The sequence below is a fragment of the Nicotiana sylvestris genome, chromosome 1, assembly GCF_000393655.2.
Source record: "Nicotiana sylvestris chromosome 1, ASM39365v2, whole genome shotgun sequence".
NCBI classification, from domain to species: Eukaryota; Viridiplantae; Streptophyta; class Magnoliopsida; order Solanales; family Solanaceae; genus Nicotiana; species Nicotiana sylvestris.
The window spans coordinates 185352108-185371993 of record NC_091057.1 but is presented as its reverse complement, the minus strand read 5'-3'; the positions used below and the strand labels follow the sequence as shown (position 1 = coordinate 185371993).

Below are 19886 nucleotides of genomic sequence, written 5' to 3'. Positions count from 1 at the left end.
GGTAACGTAGCATTTAATGTCTTTAATTGCCCATAATAGCCTTATTATGACAAAGACAAAACGCATATCTCCAAAGTAGCTATAAAAGGGAGAAAACGGATCAATTATACACACACAAAATATTATCTGAGTATACTGATTTACTTGTTTTTCTTCTGATTATCTTATTTCTAGCCAAATTACTTTCTTTCATGTATTCTTTTGATTATCAGCAACCCGAGTTCTTCTAAATTAAAGCTTTGACCGAAATCTCATTTTTTGGTTAAACAAATTGGTTCCGTTACTGGGAATATGATAATTTATCCTCTTTTAGCTTAACTTTCCTTGTTGCATCAACCATGTCGAACAACAACGACAACATTAAAGGAAACCAACAACTTCAGGGAAATCTACAGGGTAATCAAACCCCGGTCCCTTCTCCACGAGGCTCTCCTTGGAGGTCTCGTGAAGGCTCTCCTCATGGATCTCATACAAATGGAAACACTCATTTTGAAAATCTTGAAGCTATCGATGAAGCTTTGCAGAAACTAATTGTTGCACAGGTCAATAAAGCTCTTAAGGCTTTTGCTAGCCAATTACCTGCTGCACCATCCACGCCCACTCCAAATAACAACACTTTGGAGAACCCTCGTTCCGGGCTTGTTAATTCAGGTAGCGGTGGAACCCCCAACGAATCACAGGAGGGAGAACCAGGTAACTTAGTCAATTCTGATTTACAAAATTTAGTACTAACATTGCAGAAATAGCTCAAAGAGCAAAGTGACCGCATAGAGCAAATACTCGGGGTGTCGCCCGTAATCAAAGGGATAGATACAGATAAATATTCGCAACAACCCTGGAAGCCAAGTGCTGCTCCCCTCCCAATTCCAATGAAATTCAAAATGTCTGATATTCCAACATACGATAGAACAACAGACCCACGAGACCACGTGACTACATTCACAAAAGGCATAAAAGGTAATGACTTGACCAAGTAGGAGATTGAATCAGTATTAGTCAAAAAATTCGGTGAAACACTCACCAAGGGTGCATTAACATGATATTCTCTTTTACCCGAAAATTCTATAAATTCTTTTGCTGAGCTTGCAGATTCTTTCATCAAAGCACACTCGGGAGCTCAAAAAGTCAAAAAAAGAATGGAAGATATTTTCAAGATCAAACAAGAGGACTCAGAATTGCTTAGGGAGTTCGTGGACAGATTCTAACGTGAAAGAATGACATTACCACGTGTACCTGATAATTGGGCAGCTATAGCTTTCTTAAGTAATTTGAATGAAAAGAGCTCAGAAGCTACGAGGCGACTCAAGGAAAGTCTTCGTGAATTTTCATCTACAACATGGAATGACGTTTACAACAGGTATAGCACGAAGCTAAGGATAGAAGAACATACTGTTACACGATTCCAAAAAGAAGAAAAAGTAAGTTCGAGACGGGCGGAAACCGAAAAAAGGTCCGGCAAAAATAGGTACGAGCCATACATGGGACCTGCGGGAAAAGATTCACGGTCAAAACAGGACAATCAAAGGTACGATCACAGATCAAGGAATAGAGAGTCAGGCTCTTCATCAAGATTTAGGAATGATCGAAACACACATGAGTCACGAGATGATGATAGAAATTTGAAGGCGAGATTTGGCGGTTACAATTTCAATGTGAGCACTTCCGAGCTCGTAGCTGTTTTGAGAAGCATAGATGACAAGGTACGGTGGCCAAAAGAGATGAGATCAAATCCAAACAGGCGCAACCCTAATCATTGGTGTGAGTTTCATAATGATCACGAGCATAAAACAACAGATTGTAGATTTTTATAAAGTGAAGTTGATCATTTTTTAAAACAAGGGTATCTCACCGAGTTATTCAGTGAGAAAGGTAAGCAAACTTACATGAAGAATAGGTAGGAACCCCTTAAACCACCTTCTCCCAAAAGGTCCGTCAACGTTATAAGTGGGGGTGAAGACATCAATAGCGTAACGTACACTGCAGCTAATAGAATTTCCAAAGTCACAATTACCCAAGGGAAACGGGTGCGACATGTATTAGAGAGAGACAACATTACATTTGATGATGCTGATGCGGATGACGTATTATCTTCTCATAACGATGCCCTGGTAATATCTTTAATTGTACATGATACTAATGTGAAATGAGTTTTGATTGATCCAGGTAGTTTCGCGAACATTATTTTGCTAAGTGTATTACGTGAGATGCAATCTGAGGATAAATTAATACCAAAGGCGCATACTTTATCCGGATTTGACAATTCTAGTGTTGTAACAAAAGGAGAGGTAACACTCACCACACTCGCAGAAGGAGTTGTCAAAGATACAAAATTTCAAGTAGTAGATATGGAGATGGCTTACAATATGATCCTTGGGAGACCATGGATCCATGAAATGGATGTCGTTCCTTCAACCTTGCATCAAGTTATTAAATTTCCATCACTATGGGGAATATGTCAAATCCGCAGGGATAAACTTACATCCAGGAGCATCAACTCTGTAGCAGATTCAAATACAAAAAAAAAAAAAAATAGCAATCACAGAAGACAGTTGAGGGCATCACAATACAAACCTCAACTGAACAAGGGCGGACAGATGTGGATTCAAGGCCTGATACCATTCAAGAACCAGAAGAAAACGAAAATATCAAAATAATAATTGAAGAACTAGAGGCTGTGATGTTATTTGAACAATGGCCTGATAAGAAAGTCTACGTAGGGGCCAATCTAAGCCAAGGCATGAGAGGTAAGTTAATTGAAATTTTGAAAACTAACGTGGACTGTTTTGCTTGGTCCCACTCTGACATGACAGGAATACCCCCGGAGGTAACGACTCACAAATTGAATGAAGATCCAACGTATCCTCCTGTCAAACAGAAGAAAAGAAAGTAAGGAACTTTCAAGAATCAGGTGATTCAAGAAGAGGTTCAAAAATTGCTAAAGATTGGATCCATCCGCGAGGTAAAGTGTCACGACCCAAACCGAAGGGCCGCGACGGGCACCCGGTGCCTTACTCAACCGAGTACCAACGTAACATATCTTTCTTATCATGTTATCATGAGTAAATGAGCTAGAAAACTCGTCCTGAGATAACAAGAATAAAACATAAGGGAATAGTCAACATATGAAGACCCAACATGATATACAAACTAATATATGTGACATACGGGCCTATAAGGCCGACATGACCATTAGTAAACTCGAAACATAGGCCGACAAGGCCATACAATTATCCATACACCTGACATATGTCTACAAGCCTCTAAGAGTACATAAAATCATAAAGGTCGGGACAGGGCCCCGCCATATCAATCAATACATATCCAAAGCATACTGACCAAATAGGCAACTCCGGAGCAAGTGGAGTGCACCAACACCTTCGCTGAGCTGATAGCCTACTAGGAGGACTGTCAACCTATCAATCGGGACCTGCGGGCATGAAATGCAGCGTCCCCAGGCAAAAGGGACGTCAGTACGAATAAAGTACCGAGTATGTTAGGCAGGAAAGCATAAACAAGAACAGTAATGTAAAGAGAGAGATAAAGGAGATACAACCTGTAACATCAGAGTGCCTCTGGGGGTTACTGATATGAAATGCATAATACATATATATACATAAACTTTTTAAAACATTCGCCTCTGTGGGCATCATCATCATATCGTACCCGGCCTCAAAGAGGACTCGGTAAAGGCGTACCCGACCATCATAAGGTTCGGTAGAATCGTACCCGGCCACGTGGAGCTCGGTAAACCCAACTGATCAGTGGTTGCACAATAGGTGCCGTACCCGACCGACTATAGCGCGGCTCGGTAGAGTAAAATAGATACTATATATAATGCATGCTAGACTCATGGAATCATATTCTAAACCTTTTGGAGTGACTTAAGAACATTATGGACATCCCTACCATCAATATGAACCTTAGTAGGATTTAAGGATCATACACACTTGTTTAGAATAATTTTATAAGGAAAGAACAACATGGACAACCTTAGTTGCTAGGAGTAGAGTCATTATGAAATAGCGTATCGTTTATGTTCATTTCATTTTAGACCATGCCAAAAGAAAGAAGAAAGTGCCTTAACATACCTTAAACCCGTTGAGTCCTTAATCCCTTCCAAGCAACTCTTCAAACAAGTCAACTCAATCTATCATAGTATAAGGAGATTCAAAATCAGTGCTGAGCAAAGGCTAAGTCTATAACTTAAGCTAGTAGCTCGTTTACGTAAATTTGGGCAGCATCTCCATTGTAACAAGGGCCTCCTCCAATACCATATACCAACAACAATGACCAGAGCAATCCATCAATACATAATTATCAATATCAAGACACCATATAACCACAACAAGTCACAACTACATTACGACGAGCGGCAAACTCCGATTGGAATCCGTATACCCCTTATCAATCCTTATAGACTTCTTACTTCAACATAAAAGTATCATTAACTTGATAATGAAGTCATTAATCAATGATTCCAGCCTTATACCATATATTTATAACAACGAAAATAATCCACAACTTCAACTATCCCCAACTAGCAACTTTATTCACTAGTTCAGGTCTAGCCCATCCATTTCACTTAATCAATATCAAGATAACCTTAGGCACAAGCAAGAACATAATATACATACCTCCTACAGTAACTTCAAGTCAAAATCCAAGTTATATTCATTTTACAACAACCCTTAATAGCAATACAACACCATAGAAGTGACTTAAGCTAGTCCAAGTATTATCTTATAGTTTATCATCCTAACAACTTAACCAACATACAAGCAAGCTTAAGCACAATTAGTAGGTTGTTATACTCACCTTAGACAGCAGCAACAACTTGGAATTTCATCCAAATACAGCCCACAACAATCCTCAATGACAACACAACCTCAAAGAGGTGTTGTTCTTCACTAGAACTAAGTTTTGATGTTGAAATATGGTGTAATCACTTTGGAATCACTTCAAACCCTTGTGATATATGTTTAGGAGGGTTAGGAGAAGTTTGGAGACGAACTTTAGTTGAAAAATGAGCAAAAATAGGCGTCCAAATCGTTTATAAATTGAAGTAGGTCAACCACCGCCTAAGTGGGTCCCATTGGGAGCTGCTTGCGCGGTCTCGCGAAAATGCGAATATCTCTCTACTCCGATGTCGTATTGACAAACGGTTTAATGCGTTAGAAACTAGACTCGTAGACCTTCAATTTGGTAGGTAGAACACCCCATTATTCCAAGTATATTTGGAGAAATTCTCAGATACATTTGACCTAAATTTCAACAAATTTATGAATGTAACTTGTGATGACCTTTGCCAACTCTTGTTCCACAACTTGCTTGCCTTCAAAATGTAGAAAATGAATATCATACGACTAAAATAACTCATAGAATAACCTCCTTATCATGTTAATAACCCTAGTCTCACCCCAAAGTACATGTTATAACATTCGAAACTTGTCGACTTTCGACGAAACTTATTTTCTTCAATTGGTTTAGCTTCTAAGATTTCCAACCCTCTTGGTAATCGTTATTCATGATCTTAAATATTTGTAACCTCCAAGGTAACATTATTAACTTACTTTATTTGCTTCCAAATAGAATCTCATTTCCGAGCTTACATCAATGACTTACGATGTACTCTCACGTATGAAAACTTGGGGTGTAACATCATTCCCCCCTTTGGAACATTCGTCCTCGAATGTTGACTGATGCACTTATCAATTTCATAAACTATGGCTCTTACGAATACTTTAATGTTCATCTTGCCATCTAAGCAACAGTTTTGTGAATAAATCCAAACGCTTGGGCATTCCCCCCTTTTAGGCCTCTTTGTCACGCCATGACATGTGGTCGGAATTTTTCCAACATCGTAACATTTGCTACCTTATATCATGCAGTATGTACGACTGTGTCCTTATATGAGTGCCTAGCGACTCGTCTTCCCTTTTTCCTCCATCTTTTAGCCAATCTATAAGCCTCACCGTATGAACATATACAGAATTATGAAAAGCTGTCCCTCTAGAAATCTATAGGTGTATTGATGTCTTTCGCTTGGTACTTTATCGAACTTAAGACTATTGCTATCTCTTGTTTCATAGCCTTGCATATCTATCCTTATGGATTTACTACATCTAGGCAGGTTATACTATACCATAAAACTTACTTCGTTTTATAATTACCGAGGCTTGCTACCCAACTCCAGGTTACTCTCTCGCTGCTTATCCTATATGTATAAATCTAAGTCCTTTAGTGCTTCCTCATTTTTATTCATCTTAAGAATAACAAACAAATCTCATCTCATACTTTGGAACTTGTACCCATCTATTGTTTATTCACCTTAATGTTGATCTATAATCTATCACTGATAACTTGCAACCTCTTACGTAATACACTGTCACTAGGGCTCACATCTTATTGGGGAACATCTGAAGTGATTTTCCTGATCCACCTAGGGATAATACTATACTTCAATAACCATATTTCATTGCATCCCAACGCGATTCATCTTATGGGGGTATTCTAATCCCGTGCAATTAATGAAATCCCTTTCTCGTTAAATCATTACTCAATCAAAGGCCTAAGAATCATCCTCTTATCTATCACAATTACACCCTTATTCTACCGCCAGGGCAACATTCCATCTCTTCTAAATGCACCTAGTCTTAGACTCCTCTGGGTTCATTCAGGCTGTATAGAGTTTTTTATTCATATGGAAATCATCAGCTCCCTTGTTTTGATGGGTTTAATCCCGAGGACATACATATTCTCGTCACCTTCTCACTCATCTTTTCATATCCTTACTCCTATCTACCTAAAACCTTGTTGCTCTACAATACTTTACCTTAGGACCTACACCGATCTATTTATACTACTCCCAACCTTCCTTTAACTTGATAGCACCATAAATTTCCTTTTGTGCCTTCTCAGTTGTCCTTAAATGTAAGCAATTACTTTTGATGGTCGTTCTATCACTTGTTGCATGAATACTTGGCTTGTCCTTTTTGCCCACGAATACTATAATTTCTTGTACCTTATATGATCTCAAACATCACCTTTGATAGCTTCTTTTTTTACCATTCATTAGCCATGATAGGTGCCACTTTCTTATGGAGTGTATACAATATTGTAGTGAGACTGTTGTTACAGGATCATTTACTCTCTAGCTCACTATGCTTAGGTGGAAACCTTCTTCCTTATTTCCTCAACTAGTCTTTCATTGTAGTACTTAGGGAGACCTTCTGGCTCTTGTAAAGTTGCGAGCTTGATATATCGTACACCCGAAGGTAATTTTCGTTATTCTTACTTGCCTATAATAATCCTTAGTTACATAAATTTATGCCTTTGTGCTCGTAGGGTTACTTCTAAGCTCAAATTTTTATTGTCTCCTTAGTGACACTCTCTCTTATTTTCATAAACCTTTAAAAGTGGTACCTTTAATTGCCTCAACTCCTATCTGAATTTTTTTCAAATGATTGCGATCTTGTATCTGCGAGACTGAATTCATTATGCTGCAGTTCACTACATTTATCTTGCATGATCTATTGATTTATCCGTGACCTCTTGTCTAGCCATAACTGGGCTCTTCCTAAATCAACTACTAATTACTCGTTGGTCCATTCTCATATATATATATTTATTCTGCCTAATCCCTCTTGGGATATATCCTTTGTCTTAACTTATCTCTCACCACTAGCTCCAGATGTATCAAATGTCCATTCATACTTATTTATCAATAACATCCTGGACGGAAACTTTTACTGCCTCTCCCCGGTGTCGTGCTTGTATAATGTTCTGGATTCGCAACATATCTGCAGGAACTGAATAAATGCAACATCATCCCTTTCTCCTTTTTACCACATTCTTCCTTTACCATTCCATAGTTAACTGAACCGCTTAACTCCGACTTAATACCATATCACACCATATTCCCCCCTTCAGGGGAGTACTAAGATTTAGTACTACGACGATCTACCTATACTTGTTTTACCTTTTCATATTCGGCGTCTTTTCACATTATCAATGAACCTTAATCACCTTATGGTAACCTTCTGTACCAGGGATAACTAAATTTCTTACGCACGAAGGTGACACCTACGGTAACTGGCACATTTAGTCCCTTAAGATTAACTCTGCTCAGAGTGCTTGCTTTAGGTAAGCGACTTCCTAAATAACCTTTAAAGGTTATTCGTCTGTTGTCTATTCTATTATTGTTTGGAGCACGATCTTTGAAATTCTCACGATGTCGACCATTATCAAATCCTCCGGTCCCTAATTCATGTTCGGTTTTATCTTGTTCACCAGCCCATACTGATTTTTATTACTCTGGGGTCTAACCTTTCCTCCTGGTAATCACGTTGAAGTCACCAACTCATTTCTCGAAATAAAAATATGATTTTATGGCTTATACTCTTTTATTGCCTTAAGGCTTGTCACCTCTTGTATTTTCCTTCACTTTGACTATAGACTCTGTCATCGTGTCATATTTTGATTTACTGTTATCACCCCTATATCACATCTTACTCATGATGCTTCATTTATTTTCTTCTTATTCTCCGGATAATATTCTTTTTGTCTATCACTTTATTCTGAAAACTTCAACAAAAAGTTCTTTCCCTATAAGCTCCCCTAGCTTCATCTCATTAGAATGCCTAACATTCTTTTTTTTTACTCGGGGCTAGAGTCATACTAAGGTAAATATTTGTCCCTTCTAGGATCCCACTGCCTATATTCTGAAATTTTTGAATATTCCAGTATTCGTATCTGATTGTACTACTCTAGAGTTCACCATCTGGGTGTCTTAGAAGGATATCTTTTACCACATTTGTACCATCTTTCGGAAACATTGGTTAATGATAACAACCTATCCACAATTTTTGGGTTACTCTAACTCCAACTGGATCCTGATATCCCATCTTTCTCTTAAATAATATCTGTTAGCTCCCATAGAACATAACTGAGATGGGTGTGGCCAATTGTACTTACCTCTGTCATTGATGAAGGTACCAAAATGCTTATATTTCTCTGCCTGATTTGAAAATATTGATAATCTTCATTATCTGGGTGCCTTGTACCCCTCTTCACCTTACTTCTTTTACTTGTTGAAACTTGTATCTAGCTTCTGAATCCCTCATAGATTTTCACCATATTCGTGAATAGATATCCTTGCCTTAAGGCTCCTTATTAAGAAGCATACACATCTTAGTACACACACGATCTGTTGAAGACCTCATATTTACTCATCATAAGTATGATGTGAAATCGAGTTCCTCTGACTCAACTCTTTCACATCCACATGTAATCTCTTACCAACTATCTTTGTGGAAGTAGGTATCGTTGTATTATGACTAAAGTCGAATTTAGGAGTTTGAATTCTTACAACTGAGCTCTACTGCACGATCTAGAGTAAGAAGAAAGAGTGACAGACCTAAATGCCCTGTAGCCTCCTGCTTATAAGTGTGGTGCACAACACACCCATAAACAAGACTCTACTAGACACGGCTTGTAGACTCCCTAGGACAGAACTGCTCTGATACCACTTCTGTCACGACCCAAACCGAAGGGCCGCGACGGGCACCCGGTGCCTTACTCAACCGAGTACCAACGTAACATATCTTTCTTATCATGTTATCATGAGTAAATGAGCTAGAAAACTCGTCCTGAGATAACAAGAATAAAACATAAGGGAATAGTCAACATATGAAGACCCAACATGATATACAAACTAATATATGTGACATACGGGCCTATAAGGCCGACATGACCATTAGTAAACTCGAAACATAGGCCGACAAGGCCATACAATTATCCATACACCTGACATATGTCTACAAGCCTCTAAGAGTACATAAAATCATAAAGGTCGGGACAGGGCCCCGCCATATCAATCAATACATATCCAAAGCATACTGACCAAATAGGCAACTCCGGAGCAAGTGGAGTGCACCAACACCTTCGCTGAGCTGATAGCCTACTAGGAGGACTGTCAACCTATCAATCGGGACCTGCGGGCATGAAATGCAGCGTCCCCAGGCAAAAGGGACGTCAGTACGAATAAAGTACCGAGTATGTTAGGCAGGAAAGCATAAACAAGAACAGTAATGTAAAGAGAGAGATAAAGGAGATACAACCTGTAACATCAGAGTGCCTCTGGGGGTTACTGATATGAAATGCATAATACATATATATACATAAACTTTTTAAAACATTCGCCTCTGTGGGCATCATCATCATATCGTACCCGGCCTCAAAGAGGACTCGGTAAAGGCGTACCCGACCATCATAAGGTTCGGTAGAATCGTACCCGGCCACGTGGAGCTCGGTAAACCCAACTGATCAGTGGTTGCACAATAGGTGCCGTACCCGACCGACTATAGCGCGGCTCGGTAGAGTAAAATAGATACTATATATAATGCATGCTAGACTCATGGAATCATATTCTAAACCTTTTGGAGTGACTTAAGAACATTATGGACATCCCTACCATCAATATGAACCTTAGTAGGATTTAAGGATCATACACACTTGTTTAGAATAATTTTATAAGGAAAGAACAACATGGACAACCTTAGTTGCTAGGAGTAGAGTCATTATGAAATAGCGTATCGTTTATGTTCATTTCATTTTAGACCATGCCAAAAGAAAGAAGAAAGTGCCTTAACATACCTTAAACCCGTTGAGTCCTTAATCCCTTCCAAGCAACTCTTCAAACAAGTCAACTCAATCTATCATAGTATAAGGAGATTCAAAATCAGTGCTGAGCAAAGGCTAAGTCTATAACTTAAGCTAGTAGCTCGTTTACGTAAATTTGGGCAGCATCTCCATTGTAACAAGGGCCTCCTCCAATACCATATACCAACAACAATGACCAGAGCAATCCATCAATACATAATTATCAATATCAAGACACCATATAACCACAACAAGTCACAACTACATTACGACGAGCGGCAAACTCCGATTGGAATCCGTATACCCCTTATCAATCCTTATAGACTTCTTACTTCAACATAAAAGTATCATTAACTTGATAATGAAGTCATTAATCAATGATTCCAGCCTTATACCATATATTTATAACAACGAAAATAATCCACAACTTCAACTATCCCCAACTAGCAACTTTATTCACTAGTTCAGGTCTAGCCCATCCATTTAACTTAATCAATATCAAGATAACCTTAGGCACAAGCAAGAACATAATATACATACCTCCTACAGTAACTTCAAGTCAAAATCCAAGTTATATTCATTTTACAACAACCCTTAATAGCAATACAACACCATAGAAGTGACTTAAGCTAGTCCAAGTATTATCTTATAGTTTATCATCCTAACAACTTAACCAACATACAAGCAAGCTTAAGCACAATTAGTAGGTTGTTATACTCACCTTAGACAGCAGCAACAACTTGGAATTTCATCCAAATACAGCCCACAACAATCCTCAATGACAACACAACCTCAAAGAGGTGTTGTTCTTCACTAGAACTAAGTTTTGATGTTGAAATATGGTGTAATCACTTTGGAATCACTTCAAACCCTTGTGATATATGTTTAGGAGGGTTAGGAGAAGTTTGGAGACGAACTTTAGTTGAAAAATGAGCAAAAATAGGCGTCCAAATCGTTTATAAATTGAAGTAGGTCAACCACCGCCTAAGTGGGTCCCATTGGGAGCTGCTTGCGCGGTCTCGCGAAAATGCGAATATCTCTCTACTCCGATGTCGTATTGACAAACGGTTTAATGCGTTAGAAACTAGACTCGTAGACCTTCAATTTGGTAGGTAGAACACCCCATTATTCCAAGTATATTTGGAGAAATTCTCAGATACATTTGACCTAAATTTCAACAAATTTATGAATGTAACTTGTGATGACCTTTGCCAACTCTTGTTCCACAACTTGCTTGCCTTCAAAATGTAGAAAATGAATATCATACGACTAAAATAACTCATAGAATAACCTCCTTATCATGTTAATAACCCTAGTCTCACCCCAAAGTACATGTTATAACATTCGAAACTTGTCGACTTTCGACGAAACTTATTTTCTTCAATTGGTTTAGCTTCTAAGATTTCCAACCCTCTTGGTAATCGTTATTCATGATCTTAAATATTTGTAACCTCCAAGGTAACATTATTAACTTACTTTATTTGCTTCCAAATAGAATCTCATTTCCGAGCTTACATCAATGACTTACGATGTACTCTCACGTATGAAAACTTGGGGTGTAACATAAAGTATCCTAATTGGTTAGCCAATACTGTTGTAGTTCCAAAGAAGAATGGTAAGTGTCGAGTTTGTGTGGATTACACAGACCTTAATAAAGCTTGTCCTAAATATTCTTTTCCACTACCATATATAAATCAGCTAATTGATGCTACTGTAGGACATGAACTATTAAGTTTTTTAGATGCATATTCAGGGTACAATCAGATCAAATGGATCCGGTAGATGAGGAAAAACTTCATTCATAACAGACAGGGGGACTTACTGTTATAAAGTAATGCCTTTTGGTCTAGAAAATGCTGGTGCAACATATCAAAGGCTTGTTACTAAAATGTTTCAAGAACATATGGGAAAAACCATAGAGGTTTATATAGACGATATGCTCGTTAAAACTCAGCATTCGAGAGATCATATATCACACTTGTCTGATACATTTCAGATTTTGCGCAAATCTAATATGAAATTAAATCTGTAGAAATGTGCATTTGGTGTCGCGTCAGGTAAGTTTTTGGGTTTTCTTATTTCTAATCGTGGTATTGAAGTGAATCCTGCACAGATTAAGGCCATTGAAGAAATTCCTGATATGCTTTCAAGCAAAAAAGAAGTGCAGAGGTTGACATGAAGAATTGCAGCCTTGGGAAGATTCATTTCTAAATCATCAGAAAAGTGCTTTAAATTCTTTCCAGCTCTTAAAAAGCAAGATCACTTTGAATGGAACGAGGAATGTCAGCATGCACTCAAAAATTTGAAGACATACTTAATAAATCCACCATTGCTCGCAAAACCAAAGGCTGGGGAAAGACTGCTCATCTACCTTGCTGTTTCAGAAGTAGTTGTGAGCACGTGATTTTTGCTTCACGAAAACTACTCCAAAAGAAATCGAAAAATAAAACAAATGTCATTTGGGTACAAGTTTAAGAATTTCGCGTGACATTTTTCATAATTATTTTGTCTGTGAGTGTTTATTTTGTTTAATTAATTAAAAATACAAAAATACATGTTGCATGCATATTTAGTATTTAATTGTGCATTTTGGAATTAATTAAACCATAGTTTGGTTTTAAAAGAAAGAAAATCACAAAAATATGTATTTGTTCTATTTTAGTCAATTAGTGTACAATTGTGTGATTTTTGTTTCTAATTGGTGTTAAATTTTGTGTGTTAATTATAGTTAAGTGTTAATTAATATTTTTGTAGGTTAATTTTGGTTTTACAATTTATTGTAAAAAAATTTTCTAATTAGAAATTAAAAGAAAAAAAAACAAAAACAAGTGGAAATACCTATAAAATTGGAACTGGGTCGTCCAAAACAACCCAAAACCAGGCCCAATTCAGCACCCCCACCCGGTCCAATTTGGTCTGTCTCCAAGACCACCTAAACGACGTCGTTTTGATGTGCAAAATCTGAACCATTGATCTCCCAAGATCAAACGGTCCAGCCTGCCCTCAGACTAACCGAAACGACGCCGTATCAGGCCAATTGATCCACGCCGTTCATTTCATTTGATCCAACGGCCACAAATCGCCCCATGCCCCGATCCATTCCCATCCAAAGACCGATCCGGTCTCGAGGTGAGCAAGATGACATCGTTTCCATTAATGAACGGATCCAAGCCGTTGATCTCATCAGATCGAACAGCCCAGGATCATTTCCCCTATACTATATATTCCTAATCCATACCCCGCCCCCCAAACCAAACACCCCCTATCTTCGTCTCCCTCAGAGACTAAACCAAACAGACCTCCCCTGAAACCCTAGCCGCCCTGAAACCCCTTCACCTGAAAGCCGGCGGCAACGATGCCGTTGGCCATGAAACTAACACCACTAGAGCACCTAACCACCCTATCCACGAATCCCCTATCCGTTTTGCTCGAATCTTCAATCGAAGATTCGGGCAAAACTTGAAACTACCCCAACCAGCCCCAAACTCACACCATGACGCCCCCAGACCTCCCTCGTTACCAAACCACCTTTGGTTTGGTTCGAATCAGGCTAAAACCGTTCGAACCCCAAATCAAACCCCAAGAACCCTAGAAAACCAAAGGCTGGAGTTTGTCCGAATTAAAGGAATTTGGGTGTCCAGTGGACTTTAGTCGAAGTGTTCTCAGATGAGAACACTCGATTAAGGTCCGTTCGACCTCAAAAAAGGTCTGAGTCAGAGTCCAAGTCAGGGTCGTCTAGTTTCCGACTTCTTGAGGTATTTTTCCTTTCCTGTTTGTTCCATTTTGTATTTGTTTATATATGTTTATTTGTTTAGTTTAGTTTTATTGATTTTTTAATTTTTTTTGTCGATTGATTCTGTCCTTCTTCAATGACCTTTTATTTGGTCGAACTTTTTCTGGTCATGGTCAAGTATATGATAAACTATATAATCGATTTGAATGAGTTTCTTCGATTAGTTAAGTTTTATTATAAATCCCCGTTTCTATCAATACGACTCGAATCACCTGTGTGCCTGTTCGATTCTGATTATTTGCTATTGATTGTATGTGTTGTAATTCGTGTAGTCGATTGGATAAGTGTCGTCGATTAGTTTTACATGCTTGAATGTTAGAATAACCTGATAATAATTTGATTCATACTGCTTCAAATTTGGCTTGTATTATTGAATCCCTGCTCAATCACTGGGTCTGAGTTGATCAGGATTGGTTCCCAATATGATCAACTCATTCCCTTTGATTGATGCCATGTTTGAATGATCTGGTCTTCTGCTCTGAATGAATGTGTGAATTTGATAGTGGGGATTGGTTTATAGCTGTAGTAATTGAGTGATCAATTAGAAATTAGTTGTTAGGGTTACAACTCATAGAGTTTTAATAACAGATCAATGAAGCTTAGGGCAGGGCAGTAATACACAGGGGTTAAGGGGGTAATTTTGGGATTTAGCAGGTCTGCAAGTGGACTAACTTAAGGGTCTGTTCAGTGGATAATAGATACCATTAGTTTAATATCAATGGGGAACATAACATGATAGTATGGGAGTTAATAGGAATACTATAATAACCTATAGTTTTGATTGAAACAATAGGGAACAAGGCATGCAGGTGTGGGGAACAAAATAACTTCAAACAAGAAAACATCAAGTAATGAGATTCAAAGGGGGATGGGCAGTTAGAATCTGATAGTTTCAAGGCAGAGATAGCAGGCCTATTTTTGGGTTATAAATAGAGTAATTTAAGACAGATTTAGGGGCAGGTTTTTTGGAGAAGATAAATCAGTTTTCTTTTAGTTTTTTTTCAGAGAGTCTAGGCTGGATTTTGACATCAGAAATTCAGAGTTTGAGAGTGAAATACAAGCTGAGTTTTTACCTTAAAGAGTTCAATAAGTTGAGAGCTAAATACTGAAAAAGTGAGGTCTTCTTTACTACTGAAAATCAGAATCAGTTTGTTACTGTTTAATTAAGGTTTTGAGTGTCTTTATTTGAGAATCTGAAGAACAGAAATCAGAAAATCTACTCTCTTGTCTCATTTCTGAATACATTCTGTTCCTGTCTGTGAATAGCTTGGTATTTTCTGGTTTCACTCCTGGGTTTTGGACTGCTTGTGCTGGGTGTTATTTCTGCTGGTTGTTGCTCTGCTTTTTGCTGTGGTGTTGCTGTATTGTATACTACTGCTGCTGCTGACCTGCCTTTCTTCTTCTTCTTCTATTCTCGATTCCAGGTACACTACTTTGAATCATCTTGGTGTATGCTCATTGAAGCTGAAATGAAATGGCCAGAGGATTTATTGTTCAAACTATAGAATGCTTGTATTCTATTTGATATTAGTTATGTGTTTCCTGTTATATGAATGGTAGATATATGTATAATTAGGACTGCTTTTAAATCACTGATTGGCAATTAGGTGATGTATGATGTCGGACTACTGAACTGAATCCTTCAAATGGCAGTTCAGTTCAGTATGTGTGTTTAATTGGAACAAACTGTTAGATTGCTAAACTATTAGGTGTGTGTCTGTATGAATTTCATAGTTAAATAATTTCAGTTTTGTTAGTTCATATTATCAGAATAAGGTAGTTCAAAATCACATTCAACTTGAGTTGGGTTATGTATTAGATATTGACCACATCATATAATAATTTGCAAATTAGCACTCACTGTTTAGTTCACATAAATCAAAATAAGTCACTAGATATTGAACCAGCTTGGACTACACTTAGGACTATCTTAGGCAGTTTTGAACAATTTTCCTCATACCGGTAACCATTTGAATTGGTAAATAGTTAATATTGAGAATCGTTTCGATTTAGTTGATTGGTAAAGTATAACTTTGAACTCACGAAAACAGAAATAGAAATAAATTGAAGTTTGTGATTTTGAGTCCTATTAGTAACAAAGATTCGCAGGTATTAGGCAAACATAATTAGCCAGTAATTTCGTAGAGTCAGTAGGTCTGCTATATTTGAAGTTTGATTCGATGTAGTAAAGCTAAGGTCATTAATTCAATAGGCATGAGTTGAGTTCGAATAAGGCGTGTTAGAGTTCCTTTAAATGTAATAGATTTCTCCAAGTGTCGATCAAGTTTTAACAAACTTTCGCAAGCATTAGTAATTAAGGTTGGTTTTAGTTTCAAATAGTTGTAAGCAATTAATTCTGGCGGTTCAATTCATCTAGTAAGGTGGGTCTAAATTGGTAGAGAGTAATTAGTTTTGTTTTGATATTATTGTTTGTCAATTCTGTATTCTATTTATAATTTCAATTTTTTTGTAATATTCACTTATAGAATAAGATACGAAACAATTTTCCTTTGTACAAGCTCGATTGCAATTTTCCATTTGCATTTGTCTTAAACTAATAACTAATAAGTTACGTCATTTTTTTAAGCATGTAATTAATTTGGAGATTTTCTTTTATTTTAGAGACGAACTTAATAGAAAAATGTAGTCACTTTAGGGTTGTCCTTTTAAAATAAACGAGATGAGCCTCGCCAAATAAAACGCACAAATTGCGGGGCCCTTAATAGATAGTTATCTTAAATGTTTAGATTTCGAGATAGACCGTATAGCGAATTTTACGGCTTTTTCTCAAAAATAATAACGCGTTAACATCTTTAGGCGTGTATTTAATAATGTTATCTCCCTAAACTCGGGTACACATTTATGTGACCCAAATCCAAATCTCAACGAAGTCGAAATATGCCAATAACCACGGGTGCATTGATGTGACGTGGTTCAAGACCCGTTTTCACGACGTTGCAAGTCTTTTTAAAAAATAATAATAATAAAAGCGGCTAAAAGTTAAAATTTGCACATAAGTTCATAATTGTATAAAATCAGATAATTAAGCCAGATATGACAGTTGAGTGACCGTGCCAGAACCACGGAACTCGACAATGCCTAACACCTTCTCCCGGGTTAACAGAATTCCTTATCCGGATTTCTGGTTCGCGGACTGTAATACAGAGTCAATATTCTCCTCGATTCGGGATTCAACCGGTGACTTGGGACACCATAAATCTCCCAAGTGGCGACTCTGAATTAAACAACAAATCCCGTTTCGATTGTCCTTTAATTGGAAAAACTCCCTCTGTGCCCCTGCGGGCGCGGGCCAAAAGGAGGTGTGACAGTAGCGGTAAGTGCTGTTTTAGTCCGTGAGAACCAAGGTAAGCAATCTCCGATCTATTATGTTAGCAAATCTTTGTTAGATGCAGAGACTCGGTACCCTCAATTGGAAAAGCTTGCACTTGCATTAATCATGGCATCTAGAAAACTAAGGCCTTATTTCAATGTCATCCTATTGCTGTAGTAACTGCTTATCCATTACGCAATATATTACATAAGTATGAGTTGTCAGATAGGTTAGCTAAATGGGATATAGAATTAAGTGAATATGATATCACCTACCAACCTAGAACTGCTATAAATTCTCAAGTGTTAGCTGATTTCGTGGTTGATTTTCGCCAAGGGATGTAATTAGAAGCAGAAAAAGAGTTGTAGGTATTCAACGGATCTAACCCAGGAACTTGGACCTTGTTTATTGATGGTTCATCTAACGTAAAGGGTGCTGGTTTAGGGATTGTTTTGGTACCACCTACGGGCGAAACCATTCGACAAGCCATAAAATGTCCTTCTATAACTAATGAAACAGAGTATGAAGCTGTGATTGCAGGTTTACAACTGGCACGAGAACTGGCATAAATCGGATTATAATCAAAAGAGATTCAAAGCTCGTAGTTAATCAAATGATGAGGACTTATACGGCCAGAGAAGCAAGGATGCAGCAATACTTAGAAAATGTACGGGATTTCATAAAGCAATTTCAAACCTGGAAAGTAACACAAATACCAAGGGATGAAAATGTTGAAGCCGACACCCTAGATAATCTTGCATCTGCGGAAGATATATCAAGCAATGAAAGTGCTTCAGTTATTCATTTGTTTCATTCAGTTCTCGACCTCGATAAGAATGAAGTAAATTTTAATAACTTAACTTGGGATTGGAGGAACGAGATTATTGCTTTTTTGCAGTATGGTACCATCCGTGAAGATAAGAAAAAGCTCATGCGCTTCAAAAGAAAGGCTGCTCGGTATTGCTTAAAGCAAGGCAATCTTTACCGAAAAATATTCGGTGGTACCTTAGCAAGATGCCTCGGACCTTCTCAGACGGAATACGTTATGAGAGAAATACACGAGGGGCATTGTGGGAATCACGCAGGAGGAAGGTCATTGGTAAGAACCTTAATTAGGGTAGGTTATTATTGGCCCAAAATGGAAGAAGAAGCGGAAAGTTTAGTGGCAAAATGTGATAAATGCCAAAGGTACGGTAATAATATGCATAGGCCCGTGGAGTTGTTACATTCGGTCATTGCACCGTGGCCATTTATGAAATGAGGGATGGATATCGTGGGTCCACTACCGCAAGCAAAAGGACATGTAATATTTTTGCTCGTACTCACTGATTATTTTACTAAATGGGTAGAGGCAGGAGCATTCAAACAGGTGCGAGAAAAGGAAGTTAAAGATTTCATTTGGCGGAATATCATATGCCAATTCGGTGTGCCAAAGGAGATCGTGTGTGATAATGGTCCTCAGTTTATAGGCACTCAAATCACAGAATTCTTTCAAAGTGGCAGATTAAAAGGATTACGTCTACACCTTACCATCCGGTGGGTAATGGGCAAGCTGAGTCAACAAACAAAGTCGTTATCAACAATTTAAATAAGCGTTTAGAGGAATCCAAAGGTAATTGGCCAGAAGTGTTACCTGGTATTTTATGGGCATATCGCACAACAGCAAAAACAAGTACAGGAGAAATACCATTTTCATTGGTTTATGGAGCTGAAGCTTTAATTCCAGTTGAGATAGGAGAGCTGAATACACGATTCATACAGGAGATAGAAGAATCTAATGACGAGGAAATGCGTGTAAATCTTGATTTACTTGAAGGAAGAAGAGAAGTTGCACTAATAAGAATGACAGCACAGAAGCAAGTCATAGAACGATACTTCAACCGAAAAGCACGCCTCAGATTCTTCAAAATTGGGGACTTCGTGCTCAAAAAGGTTTTTCAATCTACGAAGACAGCTAACTCGGGGAAATTAAGTCCAACATGGGAAGGACCCTATAGAATTCATGATATTGCAGGTAAAGGAGCATACGAGCTGGAAATAATGAATGGCAAGATACTACCGTCACATTGGAATGTTGTTCATCTGAAGAGATATTATTTCTGA

At 38.0% G+C, this 19886-nt stretch overlaps 1 protein-coding gene across 1 annotated transcript; it reads left to right on the top strand.

Annotated features, from left to right (window-relative positions):
• Window positions 1-338: 338 nt before the first annotated feature.
• Window positions 339-19886, top strand: LOC138878039 (uncharacterized). The gene is made up of 5 exons (XM_070157697.1): window positions 339-693; window positions 15719-15876; window positions 17921-18123; window positions 18324-18882; window positions 19287-19886. The coding sequence occupies exons 1-5, from the start codon at window positions 339-341 to the stop codon at window positions 19884-19886; spliced, it is 1875 nt and encodes a 624-aa protein (XP_070013798.1).

Excerpts from the sequence above, each read along its gene's own strand:
- LOC138878039 (XM_070157697.1), top strand. The coding sequence starts at position 339 with ATGTCGAACAACAACGACAACATTAAAGGAAACCAACAACTTCAGGGA. Across the intron at positions 18,124-18,323 it reads GTTGATTTTCGCCAAGGGAT|GTTTACAACTGGCACGAGAA; the intron begins GTAATTAGAAGC and ends CTGTGATTGCAG. Across the intron at positions 18,883-19,286 it reads ACGCAGGAGGAAGGTCATTG|ATTAAAAGGATTACGTCTAC; the intron begins GTAAGAACCTTA and ends TCAAAGTGGCAG.